General features: G+C 37.5%; 1 protein-coding gene across 1 annotated transcript; it reads right to left on the bottom strand.

The window, feature by feature from the left end:
* Window positions 1–5,279: 5,279 nt before the first annotated feature.
* slitrk3.L (SLIT and NTRK like family member 3 L homeolog) lies at window positions 5,280–13,210 on the bottom strand. Its single transcript, XM_018263743.2, has 2 exons — window positions 12,382–13,210; window positions 5,280–11,043 (listed from the first exon to the last, which is right to left on the bottom strand). Exon 2 carries the CDS (start codon window positions 11,022–11,024, stop codon window positions 8,367–8,369), a length of 2,658 nt encoding a protein of 885 aa, XP_018119232.1. The 5' UTR covers window positions 11,025–11,043; window positions 12,382–13,210; the 3' UTR covers window positions 5,280–8,366.
* Between the last annotated feature and the right edge of the window lie 853 nt (window positions 13,211–14,063).

Genomic DNA, 14,063 nt, shown 5'->3' with positions numbered 1-14,063 from the left:
GTGGTCGGCAAAATTATATTCTCTTCTGCCTGAATTCTGGACAGATAGCAACCAAAAGAGGGCCAAAGAGACAAATCAAATTCAGCTAATACTATCAATGCTTTGTTGCCATTTTAAAGCACCTGAAATACCAAAGATAGGAAGTACAAGTGATACCACTAAGCAGCAATTCTAATTTATGATGAGGACCCCTGGGATATAGTTTACTGGGCTCGAAGATAGATTTTGCTGCATAGTGCTGCTCTGCATGTATAAGGATACAGCCGCCCTTTGCATGCAGGCAGACTCCCTAGGCAAAACTTTTTAGTTCCCATTATAAGCAGAAATAATTTTATATGCAATGCTTCCATTTACTAATAAAATAAATGTATATTTGCTTCAGAAACACTATTATGGTTCGTTGAAAGTAGACTTTAGGGTACATATCTGCCATTTAACAGATACGCTGTGTAGAATAGTTTTAGTCCTTAAAGAGGAAGATAAAGGGTGTTCAAAAGTCTTTAATCTAAAGAAGCAAAAATTAAAAAACCTTTTTTATATAAAACGTAACATTTTTGCTAGTAAATGGTTTATGTGTAAAGGCTGGATGCACAGATACAAACTTTAAATGTAAATGTTAATTTTATTGTGTTTCTGTACTGGTTTAAACCTTCCTGGAGAAAGGAACAACATACATTTTAAAGTAATATCATAAGTAACCAGCATTGATAAAAGTGCTCCTCTATCTCTGTTTGTCCAACTGTAAAAAAAGCAATTCTCATGAACATGTCATACTGTACATTGCATAGCTTCCAATGCCCTAGGCCACTTGCATTGCATCAGAATTATGTGCTCATTTGCACATACAGTAATCTTTTCACTAAATTACATAGCATAGTACTTGATTCCCTCTTGTACATTACCCAGTCAGCACTCATACTAGAGTGCATTACACAACAGCAAATACCCAAGGTCACTTAAAATGCATTAGATCAGCTAGTGTCCTAAACTAAACAGGATTATAGGTTTGCTGTCTGTAACAATTACTACACAAAACCACAGTACATCTCAATGTATAAAACATCACATAGTACCTTATACCCCAAATTAGTCTTCAACAACAACACACAGTCCAACTCCAAAGCATGCATTGGACTAGATCAGAAGCACTCAACCTGGATCTGCACATAGATCACAATGTTCTTATTGAAAGAGGCAAAGAGATTAATTTACAAACATGTCACTCTCCTTGTGTATGATGCTTTGATTAGAATAATGCTCATTACCGCACTCTGCAGATGAATGGTAATGGTCTAGGATTGAGCTCACCCTGATCTACCCACTGTTAAATCAACGGTCTCTAGAAGTCTAATTTTTGTGCTGATACCATTACAAATGTCTTAAAGGGCACGTGTAGACATCACAAGGTACATTTAGGATGAGGGGTGACATACATGACTGCAAATATGCACTTGGAGGATCTACAAGGTGGGGTTAATCAAGAGGAGAGTCATCAATACCATCATAGATGTGAAATAAGGAATCCCAAAGCACATTAATAGAGACCCACACACACGCTCAGCCTTAGCTAAGTCAATGGTTACATCCAGAAATGCCTTTACAAACATGAAGAAGTGAGCTCATGAATCTTTAACTATATTTAATGAAAACACTGTGGTCTTGCCTGTGCTGCTATTCAATTAAAATTGTGAGTGTTCATATCTAGCAGAGAGCAAAGGCAGAGTTAGATAATTTCAAGAGCAGTAGACGGAACCTCAGTACAATTGAACAAGAGCAACAAAGACAATATCTCTGGGGAATGGACTCTTTTCTTCCAGTGCACAATGATCAAGTAGCATTTTAAGTGCCATGTCTACTATTTTATTTCAATTTCTGTGGGTTGGACTTCAAGGCATCTACCCTGCCAAAGCTGTACATTAGAAAAACAAGTTAGTCATGAGATACTTTCTTATTAGAAAAAGAAATGTAAGATCGCTTACAGGCGGAGTTTGTTTGTGCATAATTTTTTTTGTTGTAATAGCAGAACCACATGTTAGGCATGATGGCAACCAGATTTCTTATAACCACACAATGTGATTAAACAAATCTACGGTAGCATTGTGCATATCACTGGAAATTAGCATCATTTTATAGTCTGTGTAATAATTCTGATTATTCATTGCAGAATTAAAACCAAGTTTATTTGAGCATTGTTGATTTTTTTTTATTTTATGACAGCTGTAATGCAGAGTTTGATTGTGGAATTTATTGGCAAGAGTAAATAAATATATAAGACTTCTAATTATCATTACATTCTACAATGTTGATGTATAATGAGTATATTTATTTATATGGTTTATTTTTTTTAACAGACATTTCCATTGCTAATTAAGAATCTTCATGATGATTATTATAGGGAAACTATAATTAGTAATGAAGTGCTTGTTTAAACCTTCATTCTTTTTTCAATTTATAGCAACAATGCAAAAGCAATGAGCAAGAGTACAGTAGTTTGGTTAGACAAAGAGTAAAAGACAGAACCAGATAAAGCAATATTAAACTATTAGTAGCTCATTTAATAATGAGACAATTGTGTTCTTGCAGTAACCCAGAGCAACCACCCATAGTTTTAGTCTCTAGTTGCAGCAGCGTGATTGAAGCTATGTAATTGCTGACTGGTTGCTATAGGCAACTGCACTAGGGTATATTTGCAGAGTGTTAATTAAGCTTAATATATTTATACAACAATGATATAAACTTTATTTCCTGGAAAATAACAATTAGCATTGTTGTATTTTTTCAATTTGACCAACAGAGGTCAGTGTTTCAATTCAGTTTTTTAATACGTTTCTTTATCAAAGCAATCGTGTCTGTTTCCAATGTAAAAACATGTAGCAGATAAATAAGGAGGTTCCTTTTGCTTTAATTCTAGGTATAACATGTACATAGAAATGTATATAGGAATTCAATGTAAAGGCTATAGATAAACAAGCTCCTTTAATGCTCCCCAGTGTTTAGGATTCATGGGATATTTCTTTTTTTTCTGAAAATAGACACATTCACTAACTGACAAAGAGACCAGTAACCATACAGGCATTAACAAACTAAAAGCGGACCAATCGGCAACTCATTGGGGTCATTGTGTTGTAATGAGAAAACGTATTGGGTGCTCTGGGCAACTGAACTGGTGCAATGGGGCGACCTGTGTTAGCAAATTATAAATGGCACAAATACAAGAGATTTTGTAAAAGCCAGTAACAGAGTAAAAATGATGAATAAAGCTAGTCTTATATATTTATTTACTCTTGCCAACAATCTTCCTTTGACAGGGTGATATTGTCAAATCACAGGACTTGTTGTCTTTCCGCAAGCTCAGTGCAAAATAACTGTAACATGGGAGTATAATAAGTGGAGTGAAGCTATGCAATCAATAACTGAACAGTTTCTAGTAAAGTAATAAAAAACCCTTATATTATAGAAGTTGGAGGGATGCAATTGCTTTCAGGTTTAAGGGGTATGTTTTAATGTGGGAATTATCTCTTATTGGAGAGACAGGGTTAACAATTTATTGCATTTTGGTTGATTCATACAGATGTGAAAATGTACCTCTACTTGTAATTCCATGTCCGTTTCATTTTAAAATTCTTGTAATGCCTTTATTAAGGAGAAGGGTTATTCTTGCAATTACATAAGTTTCTTTCCCAACTCTGCATGCTGTTTAGTCCAAAGAGTATCACCGGAGGGTAGTTATAGGTTGACTTGGCAGCATATCTCACCTGCATCTTGTGCGTTTAAGACACAGAGCAAGGTTTTCATGTCAGCGAGTCACAATGCAGTGATAGCTGTGTCCTTCAAAAGTACTTGATGACAGGCCTTTAGTACAGGTACAGGTACTATTCATGGGCAAGCCTATGTTGATACTTTTATGATTTACCAATGTGTGCACTGTTACCTCTGGTGTTGGGTGATTAGTAATCATTGATCCCAGCTGGTACCTTATACAAACACACACAAATATAAACAGGGCTGGATTTACAATGTTTGTGCCTTAGGACCAACTGTTCTTATGCTATCCGCCCCCAAAGCTCCTGGAAGCAAAGCCCATGGTGCATGATTGTATACCAGACAAGCAAGGGGAACTGGAGGTGGAGACAGGAGATTAACAATTGTTTGGCTCCCTTGTTTGTAATAAATCCATCAAAAATGCATCTGTGCACTTGGGCACTTGTATAAGTCATTGGGTCAGCTTTCTGCCACTACCAACTTTACACCCTAGGCCAGGGCCTTTTTGACCATTTCACTTAGCCGGAATATAAATCTGTGTCATGTTAAAAAAAGGGGGCTTGCATAACAATTGTTTGTGTGTGCTTGTCATGTTTGTATATGTGGCCAACATAGGAATGTTGTTATGAGGATAAATATTGCACCAGACATCGGTCTCCATTACTAACATTATCACAGTGGCATTCAGGGGCGTAACTATAGAGGAAGCAGACCCTGCGGTTGCAGGGGGACCCAGGAGTGTAGGGGGCCCAGTGAGACCCAAATTAATTAGCAATTTTAATATATCTTGGTAAAATAGGCCAACTTATAAATTGAATTGAATTTGCTATGGGGCCCAGTAACAACTAGTTACGCCACTGGTGGCATTACACAATCAGCTCATTTCGGAAATGCATTTGATACAATCCAGGAAAACAAATATATGGTTTTTTTTTAATTATGAACAATTGCCACCAATAACCATTTAAAGTGAGCTCCACCGTACCAGCATTGCATCAGCAAAATGCATTCTATATTCTCTATAATGAGATTTATGTAACCATTTACTGTCAATTGCTGCCATATGAGAATAAAAAAACTGTCAAAAAGAAACAAAGAACCATATAAAAATGAGGTTTTGTAAGCTGCCTATGGCCTGCAAATAAAATTATGATGTGAAAGAATAACTTGGCTGCTATACTATGGAATGTTCCTGACAATATGCAGTGGCGTTATTCTTACTGATTTTAAGAACATTTGTAAATTGAAGATTCGAAAGGGAACCCTAAAAAGCAAATGACTGTATTGAGTAAGAGATGAACCATCTGTGAACAGTTGGTGGTTACGACGATAATGAATCAAAACTCTGAATATTTTGAGTTAAATAAGTGAAGGGAAAGCAGTTCAAAAGAAAATCCTTCATTGTACATTTTTAACCAGTGCATGGGGAAACAATCCCTATAATGTATTTATTTCTGCCAATATTTGTGCAATACAATGGAACAACAAAAAAAAATCTGTATTATATTATCATTTCTCATTAGCAGTGCCAATCATTTTTATTTAGAAAGGTAAGGCGTGTGAATTCATTATTGATTGCTAGAAAACATGAAATCAGCATCGGTGAACTGAAACATACAATGATCTCCGTCGAGCACCACATCTTATATTGTCTCTGCAAATCATACAATATTGCAAACCAACCAGCAACAGCATCAATACTTTCAGCCTCCCACATGACAATCCAAATAGAGCTTTATCTTATAGATTCTGAAAGAGGAACATGTGCCCTTCTGCAAAATATAGCAAGAATAAAAAACCAAAAAAAAAAAAAAACATTTCACTTTTATTTAAAAATATCCATTCTTCAATAATAAATTTATTTTCACAGAATAAATATATTTTCCTTGCAAATGGGGAAATTTGCTGCCAGGTGGATGGAAATATCTTGCCTGTGTCCTGCTTCATGGTTTAAAACAAAATAGATATATAGATATATAGATATATAAACACTACTGCATTATAGTTAGCTATGGATTAGGCGAGTTCTTGTTTCAGATGAATACAGCATTAGCAACACAGAAAGCTGGTATTGGTAAAAAAAAAACAAGAAAAACAGGAAAGAAATAAATTTGCCTAATGCATGCCCACAATAAATGAATCTTTAGTGATATTTTTATAGCTGGCCTTGCACTATAATTTAGTTTTCAAATAAGCGCATGCTCTCTATAAACAGGAGTAATGAATGCAGCAATACACATTTTACAGTGAATAATATGTTTCTAGAACCTGTCAGGACCAAATGAATACGATGCCAGTAAAACAAGCTTTGGGAAACACAGGATCATTTGAATGTACAAATCTCATCATCGTGGTCAAACAAACAGAACTAAGAAAGTGTATGTAATAAACACACAAAGCCCCAACATAATGATGATGATACATGTCATGTCTGCTTACTGAATCAGATTTCAGCTAGGGCACAGATATCAAGTTTGTGGCTCTCTTGCTGCTGGGAACTACACATACCTGCATCCTGCGGGGATGCAGATGCTTGTAGTTCACTATGGCCAGGGGACCACAATGCTAGCACCTATGAACTGGGAAATTCCGTTTAACTATGTGACAGCTGCTGAACTATATATTGCACATCACATGTCTCGTCTTCTCTTTGAGAGAAAATTAGTTCACCTCATTAAACCTTGGTGACCTGAGCAGACAATAAGAATAATGCAACCTACCTTGATTCTACATGTGCAGCTCAACATGACTAGAAAGGATTATAAATAAAGCTGTAACATTACAGAATAACAAGAAAGAGAGAGTGGATTATCATAATGGTTAAAAAATAAAAAATATATTGGCCTGTAATAAAGCAAGAGGACAGATGATTTCACAGAAAAGCCAGAATGGAACAAGCTGTATATTTTTTCTGCATTCTCCCTTCCTTTTTTTGTATAAGGCCTTTGTGATGTGTTACAATTTACATTCGGTGTGCAGTAATGATTATATTAGGGAGCTATATTAAACAGCAAATAAAGCCAAGGGAAAGACATCTGGGGGTGGCTGAAATGCTGGACGTGGGTGAATACAGATCTACAAAGGAGCCGGCTGCCAAATGTATAATTTTAAGTCTAAAGCTCCCCCTCCTGTTCAGCTGCATGAATGCATGCTTATTTTAACCAGCTCCTGCAAACTTGGATAACTTACGAAGGAAAAAAGCAATTCTTTGGGTTTCCTTGGGGATGTATAACCTATTTTTTCTTTTGGTAACTATTTATAGCATATACCCTGGAAAAGAACACCATTTGTAATGGATAATGAAGAACTGAAAAGATGAATATTATTGCAGTAACATATCGTAATAACTTTAACCGGCGTGGGCTATGGCACCAGGAGGAAAGCCAATGATAAATAACAAAAGAGCACGCACCAGATATATCATTTTTCATAATACAGTTTACAAATAAATGAAATGACCTTCTCTTGTTGAGTAATTACTTATTTTGTATAGAATGTTGCCCCTATTCTCTCTTTACATTATTAATATCTTCCCTACTGTTAAATCTACAGAAAAAAAACAGTCCTGAGTCCCCTGGGGTATAAATAGTATAGAAATGCCATTCAGTAGCCTGTTCAGGAATCACCCATAGTGCTTGAACCCATGCTGCTGAACTGATTTCAGTGAAGCAGTGGTTTATACAGTATGTTGACCTTTTGTGTAGAAATACATTTGGTTGGGCATAGCTAAACTGTCTCATCAAGCCAGGTTTCTTTTGTATATATCTGTATATGTATAATTTAAATTATTTTATTAGGAAAGCTGTACCAGACGCATAATCACTATACATTGATTAAACATTACCTTTACAATTAATAGTCACTGAAATTACAGAATAAATATATGCACATTTGTTTGAATCTTTGTTTATGTGGATAGGCTGAGGAGTAAGAAGGGGGAGAGAACATTAAAAGTGCTTCCTACAAAGCTGTTAGTGATACATACCCAGTAGCATTTCTTTAAAAAAATTAAAAATAAAGGATTTGTTTTAAAAAAAGAAAAAGATAATGCAATGAGCTGCAGATAATCCCGTCATGTTGATCCCCAGGTGTCTAGAATAGCATTGCTTTTCTGCACTGGGAAATTGTGATAAATCAAATAAACGTTGACCAATAAAGCATTGCAGTAACTCCGGGGTCTTGTTGCTTTAGGAAATATAATGATGTTTTGGGTGAGAACATTCGAGCATTACCCTCCCCTGCAGTTTTTAGGCATGCAGCAAACTGCATCAATATACAGGATTTGTGCCATGGGCGTTTCTTTGTGTAAGGAAGCCACAATGCCATCCTATTCCCCCCTAGAGAAAAAAATAAGTTACTGCCAAAAAAGACACGTGGAATTATTTATCAGGATCAGTACAAATCTCCCCATACCTTACATGGCACAGTCAAGTTTCTTAGACTCCTATATAAAAAATAATGATTGATAACATTGCTGGCAAAAGTCTGCAAAGGCACTTCAATTAAGTATGATTAGAGTATGGCCCTTCCTCCAAAACAATTTGGGGAGCACAACGGTTTCATCTTCAATCATGCGTTTGTGGGCGCTATGAAATGATGCTATACTAGAACCTATACGTTGTTTTTTCCAGGACTTCGAGGTAATCTGGCTTTGTTTGGAGTTTGGCCCTTAACTCGAGGTATTCACTTTGGGTTTGGTCTGAGAACCCCTTTCCAGCTGAGAAAAGAAGGGTTTCTTTTAATCTGGCATCCTGCTGCAAATCAGGATATTGCATTCCAGGGGGGTGCACGTGCAGTTCCTTTAATTTGGGCACAGTGCCATAAAGGCAGTCCACAAAGCCCACTGTGGGAGCTGGTCTTTCTCGATCAATTACACCAGGAAAAATTACTCCATTTTCATGAAAACTTGGTATGTCCCCAGACTGATTTACAGTGACTATTGTATTTAACTGGGAATTTGATACTGCCATGGTCCACTCTTTCTCTTTTTCTATTAAAGTCCTGTAATTGGTGTTATTTTCTTTTGTCTCTGAAAATTGCTCCCCCATTTCTTCTTCTCTGGGCTTATAGATGGGGTTGTTGCACATCTGGGTTACTGGGTGTGGGATGTAGTCATAGACATGACCAGGGGCCTTTTCTGGGGAGTTGTTCTGTCTGTCCTCAAAGATCCTGCACTGCATCTGAATGCCGGTTAAATCCACCTCTTGTCTCTTTCGGAAAGGCAGTTTCTTACGCCTTCTAAGCACAAAAGCAAAAAGACCTGCAGCCACAAAAACAGCTGAGAAAAACAGAATTAAAAGACTGAGGATAAGGACAGACAGTGGAATGGCACCCCCTGGTGTGGTAAACTCAAATACAGATGAACTCGTGGGCACCATGTTACCAGGCAGAGCAGGTGAAGCAGCAGCTTCAGCATCGAGTAGTTCTGGACACAAAACTTTCATGTCAATTGATTTTAGATCCTTATTTGTCAGATTTTCTGGACTTGTACATAAAACCTCTCCAACAACAATGACTGAGCTGATGGTTTCTATCCACTGCTTTAAAGGAACAATGTCACAGGTACAATCCCATGGATTCTGATTGAGATCAATCTGGACTATGGCATTAAGGTGCTCCAAAACCCCTGCGACAGGAAGGTAAAGAAAGTGGTTATTTCTCAGATTAAGTCTGGACAAAGAAGTGCCAGCAAAAGTGTCAGTTGGAAGGGTTCTAAGCAGATTGTCATTCAGAAAAAGCAGTTTCAGATTTGGCATCAAACTAAAAGCAGCAGGCTGGATTTCCCTTATCGTGTTATATTCAAAGTATAAATAATGCAAACTTTGCAAACCCCTGAACATGCCAGGCGTCAGCCTCTCAATGTCATTTCCATTCAGATACAATTTTTTTAAATTGGGAAGGTTAACAAATGCTCCCTCTTGCACATATGATATACGGTTAGTCCCCAGATGTAATAAATCCAAAGAAGAAAAATTCCAAAAATCCGACCTGTAAATTTTCTGAATCAAGTTACCATTTAAGTAGAGCTTTTTAGCATTTAGTGGCCTGGGTAGAAGTTCCGATATGTTGTGGAATCCTCTCTCTTTACAATTTACAGTCAACCCCAAATCATTAATATGCAAACTACATGAACAGCCAGTGGGACATATTATCGGAATGGGTGGTCTCGTCTGATATCCCGCTATAGGAGGTTGGTTTGGGCCTGGATAAAGGCCTCTAGGTGTTGGCGGAGGCTTGGGAGCTCTTGGCTGCTTAGTGGTTGTTGGCTGTTTATTAGATGACTTGTACTCCACAGATGAAGCAGTGACATGAGAAGAAGACAGCATAGAGGATGGTTTTGTTGGCCATGCATTTTCTTTGCTAGATGGTATTTGGGGAATTCCCCAACTTTTTTCAGCTTCACTTTCAGATAATGCGGGGCAGAGCTTACTACGTTTTATATCCCTCAGATCCTTGCCATGAAAATGAAATGGACTTTCACATGTAATATCTCCGACCAGAACAGTGTATGGTATACGTTCTAGCCAGTTTTTTAGTTGCAAAATCTCACAGGAGCAATTCCATGGATTCTCAGCAAGCTGGATCTCCATTATGCTTCTTCCAATATGATCCAACATTCCTTTGTAGAATAGTATCTTTAACCTATTTCCACGCAAGTCCAAGTGTGTTAAAGACACAGACTTGAATAAATTTGTTGGAAGTAATGGAATATGGTTATCATTTAGAATTAATACTCTCAGTTTATTTAAGTATCTGAAGGCCCCACTCTCAATCCGCTTAATGACATTATAATCTGCCTGAAGGTATTCCAAGCTTTCCAGCCCTAGAAACGTGTCATTTTTAAAACTGTCCAGCTTGTTTTCATGCAGGTATAGCCTCTTCAAAACTTTCAGACCATTAAAAGCTCCTGCCTGAATGTCCTGCAATGCATTGTTCCCCATGTTTATAGACACAGCATTGTTTAGGTGTAGAAAACTGTTGGTGTACAATCTTCTCATAGAGTTTCTTTGAAGATAGAGTTTGAAAGGTCTTGACCAGTATTCTGTAATCTGACTGATATTTGTAAATCCTTTATTCTCGCAATAAATGTGAAAAAGGCTTTCCTTCACTTCACAGTAGCAAGGATCAAAGCATGGCTGGTCTATTTCCTCTGAATCCTCAATCAAGGGAATTGGTGTAGTCCATGCAAGAGCGATTGTGCTTATAAGAATTATCCACAGCATCCGTCCTTTAAGACGAGTTTCTGCTGAAGGTGGTTTCATTGCTGATTAATTAGAAAAGCTGCAAAAGAAAACAAAATTGCACAGAGTTGGCATTCTGTATAAAGGATCTGAATGTAAGCATGCATGTGAGGAAATGATCAAGCTTGCAAAATCAGCACTATAAATCTCACAGTATGTGGGCTCCTCATGGGTAAATCAGTGTTAAGAAATCGTGTTTGACTTTCTGAAAAAGGCTGTTATATAATTGGCATATGAAAAGCAGCCCCTCCACCCTACTGAAGACATGTACGGATACACATATTTCTTCTTCATGGTTCTGATACTGTATATATACAGCCAAGGCTGGAGTGCTGAACATCTTACCTTTTTTATTGCTTCACAGACAGCAGTAAATGATGTAAGATTTAAAGATTAGCTTTTCCTATGGCTATTTATTTATATTCTGGCACCCGCTGGGCATATATAATGCTGCAAGTTACAATAGAAATTAAAAACTCTTGCTTAAAATGTGTATATGTAGAACTATTTCTTTCCTGGATGCAAATGATTTCTTGATTTATATTTCCATGATAAATGTCAGGGTGACCATAGTCAGTGACTGATTTATAGATGCTAGTCAAACTGATCAATTAAAACTGTAGCTATTTCATCCCCTACATCCCCACAAATAGATTAAATTATTTACAGATGATTCATCTACCCCACACCACATGCCCCTATGATCGTCAGATCTATGGGGAAGCTGACAGCTAAATGCAGCTGAGTCTGGGATCATCGGTGATTTAAATGCCCTGCTTGCCTTGGATTGGGAGGCTAGGAGACCCTTAAACCAACTGCGGAACATATCCCTCAGTTGTCCACAGAGCAAAATGCCTATACATTTATAAAGTGCAGAAGAAGAGGAAATAAATATGTATAGTGTCACATAAAAGAAATAACAAAGACACCCTATAGAGCACCAGTTATAGTTCATACATACACTGTACAGATAAAATCACACGCATACACACACTCTGCTGCAAATAGCTCCAGTAAATCTATGAATATTATTAAGCAATCTGCATCTTACTGCATTTTCTGTGCAACCATATGAGACAGGTTACAATAATCACAATAGAACTCGAAAAAAAAAAAAAACATCTGGTATGCGTGTGTGTATTTCCATGCATATATTGTGATTTCATTGCAGATGAGATATGATCAGTTAAATGGGCAGTAGATAAGCACTGCATCTCAGTAAAATACCAATGAGAGGGGGTACTGCTGAGGTTTGGGTTGCAGCAGCAGCAGCAGCAGTGTCAGGTTTAAATACATCTGCAACTTCTATCTCATAGGAGCTTCTCTATAAATCCTGTCCGTGAAAGTGTATAAATATCTGATAAAATGATCTACTTACCAGTTTGCAGGACAATATTTAGCACATCTGAGGGGGAAAAATGCTGAGTTTAAGGATCGCTTGCTCTCCCTCTCTCTCTCTCTCTCTGCCTTTCTCTTCCTATCTGCTCCTACTGAGGCTGAGGCAAAAGGAAAAAAAAAAAAAAACTAGGGACGTGCTAGGAATGAAATGTGCAGTGTGCTGTGAGCTGCTCTGTGTTTTCAATAGGTTGCTTCAACATGCAGATCTGCCACTCAGTATGCTCAGTGGAGCCAGAGAGGAGTCTGCAGCCTTTCTGTCCAACACTGCCTGCTGAGGTCTTTCTCACTCGCCCTCTGCTTGTACATTCCCCCCTCTATCTTTTTCTTTTCCTCACCCCTCTATCCTCCTCCCCCAGTCGCAGGCAACAGATCATTGGAAATTTGACACAAATCCAACAATCTTCACACTACTGCTTCAATTGTCTACCTCCTGTTTATTCTCTTTCATCCTCTTTTCTAGCTTGACCCGGTTGGTGTCTCTCCCTTTTCTCCCTTCTCTCCCCCCAACCCTTGCTGACAGCAGATAATTGGGAAACTCGATCATAGTCAGGAATCTTCACACCGATTTTGCCCCTCTGTCTCCCTGTCTTCACCTATCTTTCTCCGTTTCCTCACTTTCTGCCTATTCCTCTTAAGGCTGCAACAGGGTCACCTCCTATCTCTCATTCTACAATATTTGTTGTTTTACCTTTGTTTTACCTTTGCCTTTACATTCCTTCATCAGTGCTACCTCTCTGTTTATGAACAGATCAATCTTTTTTCCCCTAGCATCATGAAAACAAGCTGAAAGAAGAAAAGCTGATCAAAGAAGAGGGGGAGCATTGGGCTTATGACGTGAGCATTCACTGGGAAACCCAGGCACTTTTGTGGGTGTGCGGGGTATCCTGGCTGATATTTCTTTCACTATATATATATATATATATATATATATATATATATATATATATATATATATATATATATATACAGCTTAATGCAGTCATATGAAATAGAGACAGATGCCTCAATATTTCAATCCAAAATAAACACTGCTTTGGCTTTTCCTGGTTGTTTTTTCCAGCAACTTGTTCCTTGCAGAGGAAACTAATAAAAGAATGAAGTCTCAGTACAAGACTATACTCAACCCAGTGGTTACTTTAACCCAAAAGGAAAACCAAAAGTGTATAATCCAACAACTAACTGCAGTCAAAAATGCCCTGCTCTCCTCCACTTGCCCCTTAATTTGATTGGTGCACCCTGGGAGCTTGTCAGTTTCTCATTACTTTGCTTTTTACATATTAAAAATGAATGGAAGATTTTCTTTGACTAGATCTGCATTACAGTGGCAGAATATATATGAGTAGGGTTTATTTAGAAATACATTTTCAGACTGGCAATTGAAAGGGAACTCTCTGCAACGTTCTTCAACTCTGAGAGACGGCTGTGTTTGAATCGAGGGAAGAAACATGGTGCCAGCTTTAAACTGCAGGAAGCCAAAAAAAAAGGTAATTATAATGGGAAGGGATTTAAAATATGCTGCATGACATTGCTTGAACATTATTATTGGTAACAACTGTGCAATTAGCCAGATTAATCAATGTATTTATAGTAGTAGTTTAATATGCTGTTTAATTCAAGAGAATTTTATTTAAGACAATAACATGGGGCATGGATTAGCATTTA

This window comes from Xenopus laevis, chromosome 5L (genome assembly GCF_017654675.1).
Source record: "Xenopus laevis strain J_2021 chromosome 5L, Xenopus_laevis_v10.1, whole genome shotgun sequence".
Classification (NCBI taxonomy): Eukaryota; Metazoa; Chordata; class Amphibia; order Anura; family Pipidae; genus Xenopus; species Xenopus laevis.
The sequence above is the reverse complement of the archived record's forward strand: the minus strand, read 5'-3'. Positions and strand labels throughout refer to the sequence as shown.